General features: G+C 36.9%; 1 protein-coding gene across 3 annotated transcripts in view; it reads left to right on the top strand.

The window, feature by feature from the left end:
• The window catches only part of MASTL (microtubule associated serine/threonine kinase like), a 35260-nt gene extending 19092 nt beyond the window's left edge, over window positions 1–16168 (top strand). For 2 of the 3 annotated variants that reach the window (XM_058681635.1, XM_058681637.1), the window contains 6 exons: window positions 1614–1786; window positions 4279–5427; window positions 6765–6906; window positions 12230–12343; window positions 12426–12527; window positions 15200–16168. In XM_058681635.1, coding sequence (XP_058537618.1) covers window positions 1614–1786; window positions 4279–5427; window positions 6765–6906; window positions 12230–12343; window positions 12426–12527; window positions 15200–15357 — 1838 coding nt within the window. In that variant the 3' untranslated portion in view covers window positions 15358–16168. The remainder of the gene's footprint in view (window positions 1–1613; window positions 1787–4278; window positions 5428–6764; window positions 6907–12229; window positions 12344–12425; window positions 12528–15199) is intronic. The other variant, XM_058681636.1, reaches the window with a different exon arrangement.
• Window positions 16169–16750: the final 582 nt, after the last annotated feature.

Genomic DNA, 16750 nt, shown 5'->3' on the forward strand with positions numbered 1-16750 from the left:
AATCAAAATGGCTGAAAATATATATTTATAGCTTTCATAAGCACAAAACTACTAAAATACAGAATATGCCAATGTTACTATAGCCTTATTTTGAAGTGAGAATAATTGCTTTTCCCTTAGTCGTTTCTTACTCTAGTCAGAACTAGATCAGGGCAAGGCACCGTGCTGGTCACTGAGTGGATATCAAGATGAGTAAGAGAATTCCTTGCCTCAAAAGAACTTGTAAGTTTGGTTGATTATAGATACAAAGGGATAACAATAGCAATCCTATAAAATAAAATCCGTAAGAAGGATACTGTGATGCAACACAGAAAGTGTTAAGTGCTAACCGGAAAAATCAGGAATGGGTTTTCAATAAAGATATAGCAATAGCTCCAAGTATATTGGAAAAGGGCATTTCAGATAGAGGCATGAGCAAAGGCACGGACACTTGGAAGTATTCCATCTTCAGATAATGGGGACTAAATGCGCTATGTGAGAATGAAGAAGCACGTGCAATGGGAAAGGAAACTTAGCAGATAGATGGGAAGGATCAAGTATCATTACAGGGGACCTAGAATTTAAGCTGTAGAAACAGGGAGTCATCAAGAGTTCCAGAGAAAGGAATGGTCTGATCATGTCAGTGATCCAGAAAGAACTCATTAGCAAATACACAGTATGCACTTGGCATTGGGGTAGACACAAATTCCCACATTACTGAGGAAAGGCAGCTGAGCAGTTTAGTCAAATATCAAGGTCAGGGTCCAAGGAGTTTCAGGAGTTTCATTGAGGGGGTTTATGTACCAAAAATACAGTTGTTTTAGATGGACATTGAAATTCAACTTCTAGTTTTAAGGTGCCAAGATTTGTTAAATCAAAAAACTGTAAGAATTTACTTGTCATGTTCACCCTCTTTGGGAAAGAGAAAACAAGATATGTGTGTGTGTGTGTGTGTGTGTGTGTGTGTACACATGTATATATAATATATATCTTTTTATATACATAGAAAATCGGTGTATGCACATATAATTAAAGCGTAATTGCTTATCATGTCTCATTATAAATTAAGGAACCACAAATTTAGCATCATTATATAAATAAGGAGCACGTGTCATGTAGAGGATGCTGCTTTCTTGTACTGGTTTGCTGTCAGCTAGTTCACTGTTACTTGTTGTACCCAGTAGTATTAAAAGAAAATCCCTTATGGATGTGTGTAATTCATACTTGGAAGCACATAAACCTCATTTAATTAAATACAAATTGAACTGAGTAAATTTAGTCACATTCCAATCTTAAATCATACCTGGATATAGAACATCAGTAATGCTCTTTATCAAGAAGAGTTTCAAATTGGATAATGGATATTCAAAATGGATTTCCTCCTAATTACAACTTAATTCTTTTGTCCTGATTTTCACTTGTGAATATTGAGGGGTTTTTTTCCCCCTAAACATTGATTGGTACTTGTGTGCCAAAAAACACCTGAGCCATCCTTGTGGTTTGGATAATGTTTATACAAAAAGAGTTCTGGTGTGCCGTACTTAATACTCTGCCTAATTTTCTGAAAAGTTTCAAGTTCAGTGAGGAACTCAGAAAGCTGTGACATAAGATTCAATATTTTCTCTTCCCTGTAGGTCTTGAAACAGTTGCTGCCAATCCTGGGATGCCTGTGAAGTGCCTAACTTCCAATCTCCTGCAATCCAGGAGAAGGCTGGCTACGTCAAGTGCCAGCAGCCAGTCTCACACCTTTGCGTCCAGTGTGGAGTCTGAGTGCCACAGCAGTCCCACATGGGAAAAGGATTGCCAGGTGAGAGTGCCATTTATCTGAACCCAAGCCAGTTTTGTACGTCCCATTGATGATAGAGATGCCTTACACTTTTTCATGTAAATTCTGTAAGGAAATGAAACTGTTACATGAACAGCAGTCAAAGTAGTCTTCATTTTCCTGTATATTCTTTCAAATTATTTTTAAATATTTCACTTCTCATTCAAGTGTGGAATTATTCATGATTAATAATATATAACAAGTTTGTAGGCAATTGATAGTAAATGTTTGGCTCATAGGCATCTAGATGGGCTTCTTTTTCTGTTTTAATTCCCTACCATGACTAGTTTGTTGCACTTTTTTTTTTTTAAGTCTTATTTTAAAACTTGTATTACTTCCTTCTACACTGTTTTCTGCCAATTTCTCATTTAGTGGAATGGTAACTCTTCTGGATCAGAAATAACTTTTAGACCACAAAGGTAATGCAGGTATGCCTTTAAGAGTATTTACTTGGGTATTGAGGAGGGCACCTTTTGGGATGAGCACTGGGTGTTGTATGGAAACCAACTTGACAATAAATTTCATATATTGAAAAAAAAAGAGAGTATTTATTTTAGGGGCACCTGGTTGGCTCAGTCTGCTGAGCATCTCACTCTTGATTTCAGCTCAGATCATGATCCCAGGGTCGTGGGATCAAGCCCCACATCTAGCTCCATACTGAGCATGGAACCTCTTAGAATTCTCTCTCTCCCTCTGCCCCTCTCCCCTGTTCGTGCTCTCTCTCTCTCTCTCTCTCAAAAAAAAAAAAAAAAAAAAAGTATTTATTCTAAGGAGATTGTTTGCTAAGTGAATGGAGTCACTTAAAATTATTTTACTTCATGTATATATTTCTGTTCTTGCCTTTTTTAAGCCATTAAAGCCAATATATTAAAGCTGAGAGATACTAAAGTTTTAAATTATAATAAAGTATCCTTCATAGAGTACAGATGAAATAATGTTAGATTAGAATAATGATAATAAACAAAGAATAAACCTTCAATTTGAGTAAATAATTTAGATTGTATTTGTCCCTTATTCTCAGTAATATAGTTTTCTTCATTATTGGATATTTGTATTCTAGAAGTAAGGTCAAATTATTTTTCTCAATCTCCTCTTCTAGGCTGCTCTATAGGTAATATATGCTACAGGATAAACAGATTTCCATTCCTAATACTGTTAATTCACCTCTTCCTATTCAAGAAAGTATATTGTATAATATTTCAAACTATACACAGGTTTACCTTCTTCCTCCCACTTCTGCATACTTGGGGAATGCAGTGATTAGATTATAGCAGTCTTTCTCAAGTTATGAACAGAGAGGGGTATCTGAGTGGCTCAGTTGGTTAAGCATCTGATTCTTGATTTTGGCTTAGGTTGTGATCTCTCCAGTCATGAGATCTATCCCTGCATCAGGCTCTGCACTGGGCATGGAGCATGCTTGGGATTTCCTTTCTGCTTCTTACTCTGACCCTACCCCCCTTGATCGATCTCTCAAAAAAAAAAAAAAAAAAAAAAAGTTATAAACAGAAGAGTGACCATGGACCACAAGGGAATCCTGATAAACCCTGTGCTAATCATTGGATGATCTTGCAGATCTATGAGTTGTAATTTAGGGATTTTTGTTATTTTTGTTCATGATCATGCACTCATTATTACTAAGTAAGTTAATAAAGTTTGATTTTCACATACCAAAAGCAGGCAGTACTTTTTACTAAAGATACACTGTAATTGAGTAATCTTGTAAAACTCCTAAATACCATGTACCAGTTTATAATATTTTGTACAAAGCTCTGATCATACAAGAGCACTTGCAGATAGTTGGAATTCAAACAGATTTTACGAAAAGTATTTTGTTATTAATGCAAGATCATTTCATCTTGTTGACAGTGAATTCTAATTCCTGTTATTTTGGGGTTTTAATTAGAAATTATTAGTTTAGCTTCATCTTTGTCAGCTTGGTTTTATTATACTTGTACAAAGTGATATATGTTTACATTAACAAAATCTTTGCCTATGATTTTCCATTAACTATATCTTAAGTCCTGTGCATTTTATAATTCAAAACAGAATCATCTATACCACTGTTGCCAAGCAACATATATACATAATGTAATCTTACCCTCAGTTTTGCCTCAAATTTCCCTTAATTTTGCCTGAAAATGTTGCCTATTTGTCCTACTTAAATAATTTGTATCAAATATGTGTTACAGAAGACCAAAATAATATACAAATACATGTTAAATTATATAAATACACACTGTAGTTAATTTGAATTTTAGACTAGTGTTTTACTCAAAATATATATAAATACATGCTATAATTGTTTATATTGTTTTCTAATTTTCTTTTATCATTGTTTTTTGGTTCCATTGGAAAGTGGGAATAGGTAGCATAATAGTTTATGGGGTCATTTATTCCACCTAAGTCAACAGGTTTAAAAGGTTCAAGAATCTCAGTTTTATACAACTAAAACGGTGTTTTTTCCTCCCTCTCAGGAAAGTGATGATGCACTGGGCTCTGCAATGATGAGTTGGAATATAATAGAAAAGCCTTTGTGTACAAAATCTACCAATGCCATCGAGACCAAAGGTTTCAATAAAAAGGATCTTGAGTTAGCCCTTTCTCCCATTCATAACAGTGGTGCCATCCCTGCGACTGGAAACTCTGGTGTAAACCCTGCTAAAAAATGCTTCTCTGGGGAAGTTTCTTGGGAAGCAAGAGAACTGGATATAAATAACATTAACATGGCCACTGACAAAACACAGCCTGCTTTTCATCAGTCAGATCCATGGGCTGTGGATTCTGGTGATATGACTGAAGAGCACCTTGGGAAGAGAGGTTTTAAAAGAAATTTTGAGTTAGTTGACTCTAGTCCTTGTCAGAATATTATACAGAATAAAAAAAATTGTATAGAGCTTAAGGGGAGTAATGAAATGAGTGATGGTTGTATAAAACAAAGGACAGGCTTAACAACTGAAGTCCAAGACCTTAAGCTATCAGTACGTAGAGGTCAGCAAAATGACTGTGCTAATAAGGAGAACGTGGTCAATTCTTTCATTGATAAACAACAAACACCAGAAAAATCACCTATCCCAATGATAGCAAAAAACCTTATGTGTGAACTAGATGAAGACTGTGACAAGAATAGTAAGAAGGACCACTTAAATTCTAGTTTTCTATGTTCTGATGATGAGAGAGCTTCTAAAAGTATTTGTATGGACTCCGATTCATCTTTTCCAGGAATTTCTATAATGGAAAGTTCGTTAGAAAGGCAGTCCTTAGATCCAGATAAAAGCATCAAAGAATCCTCTTTTGAAGAATCAAACATTGAAGGTCTACTTACGGTATCACCCAGCTGGCAAGAAAGTACCTTGCCAAAAAGTGATGAGAATCCTGCTGTCCAAGGCAGTAGCCAAAAAATGTTAGCTCCATCTTCGGAAGTCTTGAAAACATTAACCGTATCTAAAAGAAATGCTGTAGCTTTTCGAAGTTTTAACAGTCCTATTAATGCATCCAGTAACTCAGAACCATCCAAAATGAGCATTACCTCTTTAGACGCAATGGATATTTCCTGTGTTTACAGTGATTCATATCCCATGGCTATAACCCCTACTCAAAAAGGAACATCCTATATGCCATATCAGGTATGTTATAACTTTTTAACACTGTGTTTAGACTTTATAACAAACTATTAAAGCCAGATACTTGCCTCTCACCTGGATTGTATGAGATTTACCATAGAATTCTGTTCTGCTTATTGGGAATCTATGGATTGATTGTTGGAGGTTTTGATGCATAAAGGTAAAGCTGGTAGTAATTTTATTATTCTTAAATATAGCTCCTCCATCTGCTCTCTAGACTATCACATATTTCCAATCACATGTTTACATATTTACAGTCACATATTTTCACCTGATGACAGCAACTCTGAGGTACAATATAGAGTCCACTCTACCTTGCTGCCTTCTAAGGATCTTCATAGACGATCTCTTCTTTTTAGAAACAAGGTGAAAATATATATTACCAATCTTATGTTGTTTGTGTTTTCTAAACTTTTATCTTAAACCCAAAGTTTCATTTTTTTTTCTTCCTTTGGAGAGAGATCATAAAATAGAAAGTGCAAACCCTGAATTAGGGTCACAAGACTGAGGTTGCCTATTCAGAACTTAGTGACTTAGCAGTCCCTTTCCCTCAGAGCATGTTTATCTGTCTGTAGAATATGCTGATAACCTGTTCCGCTGGTCTCACAGAGTCCTTGTGAGATAACAATATCTTTTTTTCTTTTTTAATTTTTTACTTATTTTTGAGACAGAGAGAGTGTGTAAGCAGGGGAGGGGCAGATAGAGAAGATGACTCACAGAACCAGAAGTAGGCTGTCAGCCTCCAAGCTGTCAGCACAGAACCCGACACGGGGCTCAAACCCACAAACCGTGAAATCATGACCTATTTGTTGCACTGTCCCTCAGTGACTGTTCTTAAGTTTGTATTAATCCATGCTATCAAGAAATTTTTCTTGGGGCCCCTGCGTGGCTCAGTCATTTGGGCATCCGACTTCAGCTCAGGTCATGATCTCATGGCTCGTAAGTTCGAGCCCCGCATCGGGCTCTGTGCTGACAGCTCAGATCCTGGAGCCTGTTTCGGATTCTGTGTCTCTCTCTCTCGGACCCTCCCCCGTTCATGCTCTGTCTCTCTCTGTCTCAAAAATAAATAAATGTTAAGAAAAAAAATTAAAAAAAAAATTTTTTTTTCTTGTGGATTTTTTCATTCTGTCTTGCATATCCTGATCTTACTGACATAATTGGTGTTATCTAAACTATTGAATTTCACCAGCTTTCAGGACTTTCAGTTTTGTTCAAAACTGATCAAGAATTTGAGTATATCTCTTATGCCCAACAGCCTAGCTTTGCTTTTGTTTTAGCAATTCTGTTCACTGTAAAAGGAATGGAGATATTTATTGTCTATTAAACTCTTTTTAAATTAGCATACCCCAAATCAGATCAAATCAGGAACTCCATACCGAACTCCAAAGAGTGTGAGGCGAGGGGCAGCCCCAGTGGATGATGGACGAATTCTTGGAACCCCAGACTACCTTGCACCTGAGCTGTTACTGGGCAGGGCCCATGGTAAGGCTTGCATATCTTGAGTTTTTGAAGTGTTCTCTATCTTTACGTTTTCTTTTGAGGAAAAATTGTTTTAAATTTCTTTGGTACTTGGATTGCCGAGAGTTAAAAGAAAATGAACTCATGTGATGCTCTTTTCTCATAAATATGGCATTTATTTATTATGGTAAAAGAAGACATGCAGCCATTTGTTCTTTGCCTTCTGTTTCAGTCTCAGTGATCCAGAGAAACCCTACCGTCCACCTGCTCTATTATCTTCGCTCTAAATGTCTTCTTAGGTCTGTTCCAGTTTTGGCTCAGGAATACAAAGTCGGGCCTAAACTTCAGTCGGCAGCCTGATTAGAGCTTACCTTCACTTATTCCCCCCTTACCACAAGGTCAAGCCAGAAATGAGCTGTCTTCTGGATGCAGCCTCGGAAGACAGGATGGCATTTTTACTTAGCCTCTCTTTTTCCCCTTTGCTTTCTGAAGAACGTTCCTTCCTGCATTCTGGAACCAACTATATTGGTTTCCTAGGACCATTGTAACAAAGTGCCACAAACTTATGGTTCAAAACGACAGGAACTTCGTGTCTGACAGTTCTGGAAGCTGGAAGTGTGAAATCAAGGTGTGGACAGGACCATGCACCCTCCGAGAGGTGTGAAGGAACTACCCCACCCCTTCTAGCTTCCGGTGGTTCGCCTGCAGTCTTTGGTGTTCCTTGGCTTGCAGGTGCCACACTGAAACCATCCCTCTTCATATGCTGCTCTCCCTGTTTCTCCATGGTCACGTGGCTGTGTTTTTATAAGGACACTAGTCACATTGGCTTAGGGGCCCACCCTACTCCAGTATGAGCTCATCTTAACCTACCTAATTATAAGTGCCAGTACCATATTTCCAAATGGCACGTTCCAAGGACCTCAGGACTAAGACTTCATGTCTTTTCTTGGAGTGAAATAATTCAGTCCATAATATGAGCACCTTCTTGATATTATCAGTTGCTTCCCTTTTCTTTGGGTTCTTTTGGTGATCAACTGTCTCATCTTCCCCACGCCCCCTCCACCCCTTCTATTTTTATTCCTGTGTTGCCTTTCTCCTTAGCATGAAAATAATTTCCATCCTTGTTCCCCTCACCATCTCCCTTCTCAAAGGTTGCCTCTTTTCTTTGCCTGATATTTTTTTACTCTGGCAATCTGACTGTTATCCCTCCATTTAACTGACACTGTTTCTTTCTTTTTTTTTTTTAAGATTTTAATTTTTAAATAAACTGTGCACCCAACGTGGGGCTTGAACTTACAACCTCGAGGTCAAGAGTTGCATACTCTATGGACTGATCCAGTCAGGCGCCTGTCACTGACACTTTGTTGTTAACAGTCCTGTCACTGACACTTTGTTGTTAACAGTCCTCAGTGATGTTGTTCTTGTCAGATATACCGGCTTCTTCTCATTCTCACTACTTTGTTGCTACTCCTCTGCTCTTCAGCTCTTCCAGACATGGAGATTCTTCTTCACAATCCTGCCCTTTACTTACCCTTTTTTCCCTACACCTACTTCCTGTTAATCTCCTATCTCCCATGATTTCAGTGCTCATGTCCTTGCTGATGCTTCCTAAATATCCAGCTCTAATCCGACTTTCTTTAGGCAGCAGACACATGGACAAAGTACCTACTCAGCTTTCCACTGGCCATGCTGTATGTCAGAATGGGACTTGTCCAGCTTGCTCTTCCTCTGTTCCCTCTCTCAATTCCACCACCTTCGTGATAGCACAGACCTTGTCCCTACATTCAGGCAGGTAAATCCAGCCAATACTGTCCCTGCAGAATTTCTTCTCACTTTTTCATCTCTGTCACTATCCTCTGTAAGAAACTCCTCTTTCCCTTTTCATTAATTTACTAGCTCTCTTCCTGGACGGACCATCAACTTCATTCTGTTGTCTATAATCACTGCCACCAGATTTTCCCTCTTAAGGCATAAAATGGTCAGGCTACTTCTCTCCTTCAAAAACCATGGTGGCTCCTTCCCACCTGCAAAATAAAATCCAGATTATTGATCATGGCATTGGAGGCTCTAAGCTCTTGTAGTAGCCTCATCTCTCAAAGATGTTTCTTTTCCTTCTATAAACAACAAAAATGTATTCCTCACACACAGTTCCAGAGTGTGGGAAGTTCAAGATCGAGGTGCCAGCAGATTCAAAAGAATCTCATTATAAGCCTTATGTTCTCATTCTGCTTCTTAGACTCATCTTTCTTCAGCTTTTCCTTATCTTGCGCAGGTATTTTCCCTTAGTTGAGAAAAGCCAGAACCCCATCATCTTCCCATCAAATTTCGTCTCGTCTCATCACCTGTTCAAATGTTACCTCTTCCACAAAGCATCCTTGGTCAATTATGGGGAAGTAGCTGTTCACTTTTATATCACTTTTTTATACACTGTTTAATGTCAGCTTATGTCATTTTACCTATGTTATTATATTTGTCTTCACTTCAAAAGCTTATGAAAATTTCTTAACACTTGAGTCTGTGTTTTCCTTCTACATAGCACTTCAGAAGGATTCCTGAGTTAGCACTCAACTAACACTGTTAACAATCTCTGTGATGCTGAAAGGAGAGACCTTCCGTATTCCCCATTACTGGCCAGAGCAACTAAGTTCCTCTGGGCATTTAACTGACTTTGTACAGTGCCCGTATTGCTAAGTCACAGGTTTGCCAGCTCATTTCCTGTAATCTGCATTTTCTCTATCTAGGATCTGGTATGAAGGTAAGCTTCAAATTGAAAGGTTTGCTTTATAGGATCCTGCCACTGTTTTAGTGGGAGGATCTAGTTACCTCAGCTATCTAGTGATAGATTTTAAGATTTTCATTTCCTATAAAGGTAATTTGGTCCACAGTTTTTAAAATAGCAAATAATACAAAGCAATTTATAATTTAAAAAAAAATGACTATATCTCTTTCCCAAATCGCAGGCCCCAAGGGCAGTCACTACAGCAATTCTGTTTCTTATATTGACCTCTCTGTTTCTAAACATCGTGCTGAGGACAGCTAAGACTCCTCTGATGTCCTCCCTGGTCTTCTCCTTCCACCAAGGACTTTGGAACTCCTGGCTGAGTTTCCCATAGCTTCTTTGCATATTTTTGTTTCACGTCTCTTAACATCGTGTCAAATTTATCTATTTTCGTCTCTCCCCAGAGTAGGTTTTCTTCTTGGGAAAAGTTATCTTTCTTATTCATCTTTGTGTCCCTTGTATCTGGCACAATACTTATATCTAGTCCAAATGAATGATGTGAGAATGAACTCAGTTTTAATACAGTGTACCTAATTACTCTTTTCTTTGGTGCAGGATTTCAGACTTCTGGTGAGTGAACTTCTCTGTAAAGTAATATGGCAAAGCAAATTAAACTGAACAGTCAAAGTATAACTAGATCACATTGCAGAGAAAAATTTTTTTCTTTCCTTTCACCTCACTTAGTAAATATAAAAATAAACTGCATTCTGTCTTCTGAGCAGTAAGACATCCAGAGAGACTGCTCTTCTCTGTGAAAGCAAATATAGGCATGATGCATTTTTAAAGTAACTTGTAAAAGTAGCAGAGTGTGAAGATGCAGACTTTCTTATTGCACCCAGGAAATAGGCTTCATAAAAAATATGAAAATTAGCACCTCCAAAAGGGCATGAATTTTCTTAACTATTTAATTCCATTATTATTAGAAAACAAAAAGGTATAACCATATCAAATATACAAATTACAGATGTGGGTTTCGAATTAGAAAACCAATAGCATAAAACAAGTTTGTTCTATTTCTCTGGCTAGCAGTATATATTATAATTGCTATATCTATCATAATATGTGATCTTATTAGACTTTGACTCAAATATATGGGTATGTGTGACATATCCATGGAGAAATCATGTATGTTTTTGACTTGAATACATTTTGGCTGAGCTGGGAAAAGGGTTCTAATTTCTAACCTAAGTAAAATAATGAAAACATATGTTTTTTTCCCTGACTTCTCCCCTACTTTTTGGTTATACTGTCTATCTGTTGGAATAATTCTTTTTCAGCGGTGCTTAAAAGAGCTACTAACTGAGGTGGTTTGTATGTTTTTATAGTGATTATTATAGAAATGGAAGCCTATAGATGGTTCTCATCACTTTTTCCTTAGGGAAGACAGGATTATGTGGCTTGCAATAAAAAGGCACTCTAAATGCATGTAATTATTTTCCTAATGGCAGATTCCCCAGTGCTTTCCTACTTGTTTGAAAATGGGATGGTGGCAGTTGCTTAACCATAATAATGAATTTTGAGAAATGGATTTAAAGAGCAATTTCCAAGCAAATTTAGTACTAGATTAGAATTCCTATTTTAAATTTATATTGAAGATACTCATTTCTTGACTGAAATTAACCTTTGCTTAGGAAACACTTTTTCAGAGAGGACTAAACAAAAGTATAAACCAGATTATAAGGTCATATTTATAATAATCATTTAAAACATCTTTGTATATAAAATAACATAAAAACAGGGAGGGGGACAAAACAGAAGAGACTCATAAATATATAGAGAACAAACTGAGGGTTGCTGGAGGGGTTGTGAAGGGGGGATGGGCTAAATGGGTAAGGGGCACTAAAGAATCTACTCCTGAAATCATTGCTGCACTATATGATAACTAATTTGGATGTAAATTAAAAAAAATAAAAAATAAAATTAAAAAAAAATCTTTGTATATGAATGATGCTTCCAGTAAAGATCTCATTTAGAAATCAGCTTTACCTATTTATTAAACCTTATCTCCTAATTACCACTGCAAGCCATAGTTTAAGTGAAATCTTTTTGTTAAACCAATTTGTTCCTCTACGTTCTTCAAAGGAGTAAGGTTACATTAAAACACGAAGGCTTTCCCTTGTTAACCAGGCTGTCCTCCAATTAGTATAAATGTTGCTACTTCATCTCACCCCCATGTGAAGTAAGTGGAGTACAGAATCATCTAAATGTTATTGTCCCCCAATTTGAAATTGACAAGTACTCTATTTTTGAGAGTAATCTTTAGATTTAGAACATGTTAAGTATTCAGAATATCAAAAGTTATTAGTAAGTGACAAAAGATAGCTTTAACTTTTCTTTAATGAGCTGTGTTAATTGCTAATCTAAACTTCCTGGAAAACAGAGAAGTAAAGTAATTGCCATGTTACTGAAATGAAAGTAATTTGAGTTTTTGCACCTTATGAAGCTAGAAGAAAGCCTTAGGGAAATGAATGCCTTGATTTCTTCCAAATATCCATGTATTGATGTTTTAGTTGATGAAACATTTGTACAAAATGCTTGCAAGTTCAACTAATCCCTCCTAAATTCCAGGTCCTGCAGTAGACTGGTGGGCACTTGGAGTTTGCTTGTTTGAATTTCTGACAGGAATTCCTCCTTTCAATGATGAAACACCACAACAAGTATTCCAGAATATTCTGAAAAGAGGTGATTCTGTTTCTGTTAAGGTAGACGCATTTATCTCTCTGTATTATTTGAACAATGATCAACAAGCTATTTGTATTTGTAGATATCCCATGGCCTGAAGGTGAAGAAAAGTTATCTGATAATGCTCAAAATGCAGTAGAAATACTTCTAACTATTGATAATACAAAGAGAGCTGGAATGAAAGGTAAGGTCTTATGTTAATAAACTCTTAGCCTTGATTTGTTTCAGGTGAATGGTAGTAATGATATCAAGTTCTAGTACAACACTACAAATAATCTGACTGCTAACTGGGTTTAAAAAATGTCTTCAGTTTATTTTTGCCTGCTAGATATACATTGTATAGATATACATCTATACATTGTATAGATCCTTGTTCTACATTAAAATTCAATGCATTGGGTTAGGATGTCCACTCACTGAATTTTATTAATCTCAAACAATTATCTTAATCTTGTCAATGTCTTAGGATTTTTTTAAAGCCTGATAAAGTTAATCATCAACAAATACAGAAAATATTTTTTTATCAAAATTATCTTCTGTAATTTCATACTGCTTCATTTCTGATATCATTATTGACTGGCAAATGTATTAGGTGCCAGGTTGTCTCCAATAAGAAAAATTGGTACATTTGTGACCCATTCAATGGTTTTTTCCAGTGCAGGGGTTATTAAATTCCAATTTTGAAACCAAAAACCCATTGGCTTCAATTGAGATTCAAATTAGATTTAATGTCACCTGCCTTAAAATCTTTTTTGTAACAAAGTATATATGTTTGTTATGTCTTCAGTTATGTGCTCAGATGCATTTCCATGTGATGTAAGGTATTTAGAAAAACGAGCTTTGGTAATAGGTCATTTGCAACAGCTTCTAGGTGCTCCCTCAAATAAGATCAACAGTTTATTCACTTATTTAACAAATCCTATAGAGTGACTTTCAGGTGCCAGGCAATGCTGCACCCAGGGATGAACCAGACTAAAATTCATGTGCTTGTAGAACTTACTCTCTAGTGGAAAGACAAAAAGTAAACAGATACAGCCATGACATAATGCCATCTAGCAGTGGGTCCTGGAAAGAAAAATAAAGCAAGTGAGTAGATACAAAGTGTTGACAAGAGATTTTCTAGATAGAGTGGTCAGAAAGACCTCTGTGAAGAGTGAGATTTGAGAAAAATCCTATGTAAACTGAGGGTGCAGACATTTGAAACCTCAGCTCTGAAAATTACTTTAGAAGAGTTCTCAACTGGGGTAATTTTGCTTCCCAAAGGACAAAATAAGTGAAAATAAGTGGAGACAGAAAAACAGCATCCTCAGCACCAATGACCTCAGATTTTTGTTCGTTTGTTTAATGAACAATTTACATAGTGAAGCAGATGACAGGAGTAGTCTTTGATTAGAAACAGTTGTTTCTACAACTGTTTGTTGAGTTCATCTTAAACTGGCTTAGAATTCCTTAGTGAGTTCAGTTGATGAGAGAACCATAAAGCATCCTGTCACATCCAGATACAGTTTAAGAGTTACTGCTAAGTAACTCTAAAGTAATCCATGCTCAGGCATTTATTTTGAACAATTGAGAGACAAATTCTCTAAATGTGAATTATTTTTGCTATTTTATTGTTTTCCTACCAATCTTTTAGTTTAGGGAAAACCAACTTGTAGACATACTGATTTCCCAACTCATCACTCCCAATATAGACACATAATTATTTCTTGTCTGTGTGGTCTTCTCACAGTATTTTCCTTAAATTGGTTGCTGTTTTTTTTTTTTTTTTTGAAGTAATACCTTAATTGTCACTTGATTTTTTTTTTTATATTTTTTAATGTTCATTCATTTTTGAGAGAGAGAGCACAAGCTGGGGAGGGGCAGGAAGACAGGGAGACACAGAATCCAAAGCAGGCTCCAGGCTCTGAGCTGTTGGCACAGAACCTGATGCAGGGCTTGAACCCACAAACTGTGAGATCATGACCTGAGCTAAAGTCGGACACTTAACTGACTGAGCCGCTTGGGTGCCCGGTCACTTAATTTTTTGCCAACATCTTTATTGTTGTCTTACAAAGTGAAGGGTTGAGGAGAGGGAAGGTTGTGTCTAGCAACTAAATATCACAAGTGTGATCAGAACACCATAATTTCGTTGTAGTAGGTAAAAGGAATTAGCAAAGAAGACAGGTACTGGAAACGTAGTTCAAAAGAGGAACAAAGTTGAGATCTTGTAAGTGAAGCAGTAGAGATTCTGGATGTGCCCATACTGCTAAAGAAGCGTACAATGGAGATACAAGTCGATGAAATCAAAGTCAAAGAACCATGAAGAGAATGTTTCACAAGTGTCATCAATGTATGTGTTAAAATTACCATGAAGGATAAGGATGGAGCATATGGAAGAAAGTAAGGTAGTGGAGGATGGGGTTCTTAGCAAAGTTACATAGGACAAAAGATGGTGCTAAGGACTGCAGAGATAGAAACCGGCAGCATTGTCTTGGAATGAGAAGTGGGCATTAATCCTGAAGATCAGTGGTGTGGAAACTGTATCCCAGAACAGGAAGTAGGCCAAGCTCTTATCTCATCAAGGCAGGGATTATGTGAGAAGATGGAGGCATGAGAATGATAGGCTTCTTTTAAGGCAAATCTTTCATTTGCTTATTTGACAAATACAGGCCAAGCACCTGTCATATGTCAGGTGTTATACAAAATAACACAGTATGTGCCACTGTGAAGTATGTAGTTGCACAGAAATTAAACACATACATGAGAAGCAAAACAAGGGCAAGATACATGTGAGACCTTCTCTTGAATCCTATAAAAACAGTACTTACTTAGGCAATGGTGTCATAATACTATGTTTTGTTTTATATTTTCCCTAAGAGCTAAAATGTCATCCTCTCTTCAGTGATGTGGACTGGGAAAATCTGCAGCATCAAACTATGCCTTTCATACCCCAACCAGATGGTGAAACAGATACATCCTATTTTGAAGCCAGGAATAATGCTCAGCACCTGACTGTATCTGGATTTAGCCTATAGCACATAAATTTTGTCTTTAATCTAATCTTGTTTTATAGAATAAGCTAGCATAAGTATATATTCCTTCATAGTAGACTGATCTAATGGGAAAAAGAATCATTATGTTACTTGGATCAATGAGCTTTTAATGTATATTACAGCTTCCACAGAGTTAAAAGGCTATCAAGAACATAACCAGTAACTTACTTAATCTCATAGTTGTATATAGAGCTTCAAAACCTTTTTCACCTTATTTATTTTGTGTCTGCACTTTATGAAAACTAATGTGTCAATAAAACTAGAATAACACTACTCCTTTAAAAGAGGAGCAAGCCTCAAGCCTAGCTTTTCTTTCACATGTAGATTTCAGTCCATCATTCAGTTTGGTGTTAAAATAACAATTTTATTGTAATGTAATTTAGCTGGACATGATTGCCTGCAAAAACTGCAATCTCAAGAGCAATCATTTAAGGTTGCAATTGTGGCCTCAAACCCGTAGCTGAGAAATTCCTTCACTTGGTAGTGTAACTCCTTTAGGGAATGAGGAATGAAAAGGGCAGAAGTTTTTGTTTACCTTACTAGGAATACAGTCTTGCTGCCTCGACTGCTTCTGGTACTTTCTCAACAATACATATTTGCTTAAAATTGTACTGGAGGGCTTAGGTGTGATATGCTATAGCAATTTTAACAGCTTGTTCAATTTTAATGAAAAATGTGATGGTTTGCAACTTAAAAGAATTTGTATAAATAAAACATACAACGTTATGTGAAACAACCTGATCCCTAAAAATAAATAATTTATTTTTGCTTAATAAATATAACACTTCAAGTATACTGTCAACATCCTTCTGTTAACTATATATACACACTAAGATTCAACTTCACTATAATAGTTTGTTACCCAGTGGTAAATAAATGGATGAGTAGTCAAAGATGGTGGTGGCAGAGGACCCTGCACCCACCTCCTCCCAACTAGATAACTATCAGATCATCCTGAATACCCCAGAAATAGACCTGAAGACTGACAGAACAAACCCCACAACTAAAGGGAGAGAAGAGGCTACATCAAAGAACGTAGGAAGTACGGTGACATGCTTTAGGAGAAAAATGGATCCTGGTTGCTGCAGAGGGCAGGGAGCTATGGTCACAGAGGGCAAGAGAGAGGAGCACACAGGGGAACACACAAGGAGGAGGTTTCCCAATAGCCATTGGCTTGGGAAACAAGAGGGGCTGAATTTCATGAATTCTTGCAACTAGGGGAGCTTACATCCTGAAGTTTTAAAGGCCAGTGGGGTTGGCTAGGATAGAACCCAGAGGGCACTACTCTGCTCCTAGAAAGAAGGCAGGCAAAAAACCCAGGTACAGACAGCAGGGAAACAGCGATCTGAAGAGTGCCTGGGACACAGGAGATTAC

The sequence above is a fragment of the Neofelis nebulosa genome, chromosome 8 (genome assembly GCF_028018385.1).
Source record: "Neofelis nebulosa isolate mNeoNeb1 chromosome 8, mNeoNeb1.pri, whole genome shotgun sequence".
Classification (NCBI taxonomy): Eukaryota; Metazoa; Chordata; class Mammalia; order Carnivora; family Felidae; genus Neofelis; species Neofelis nebulosa.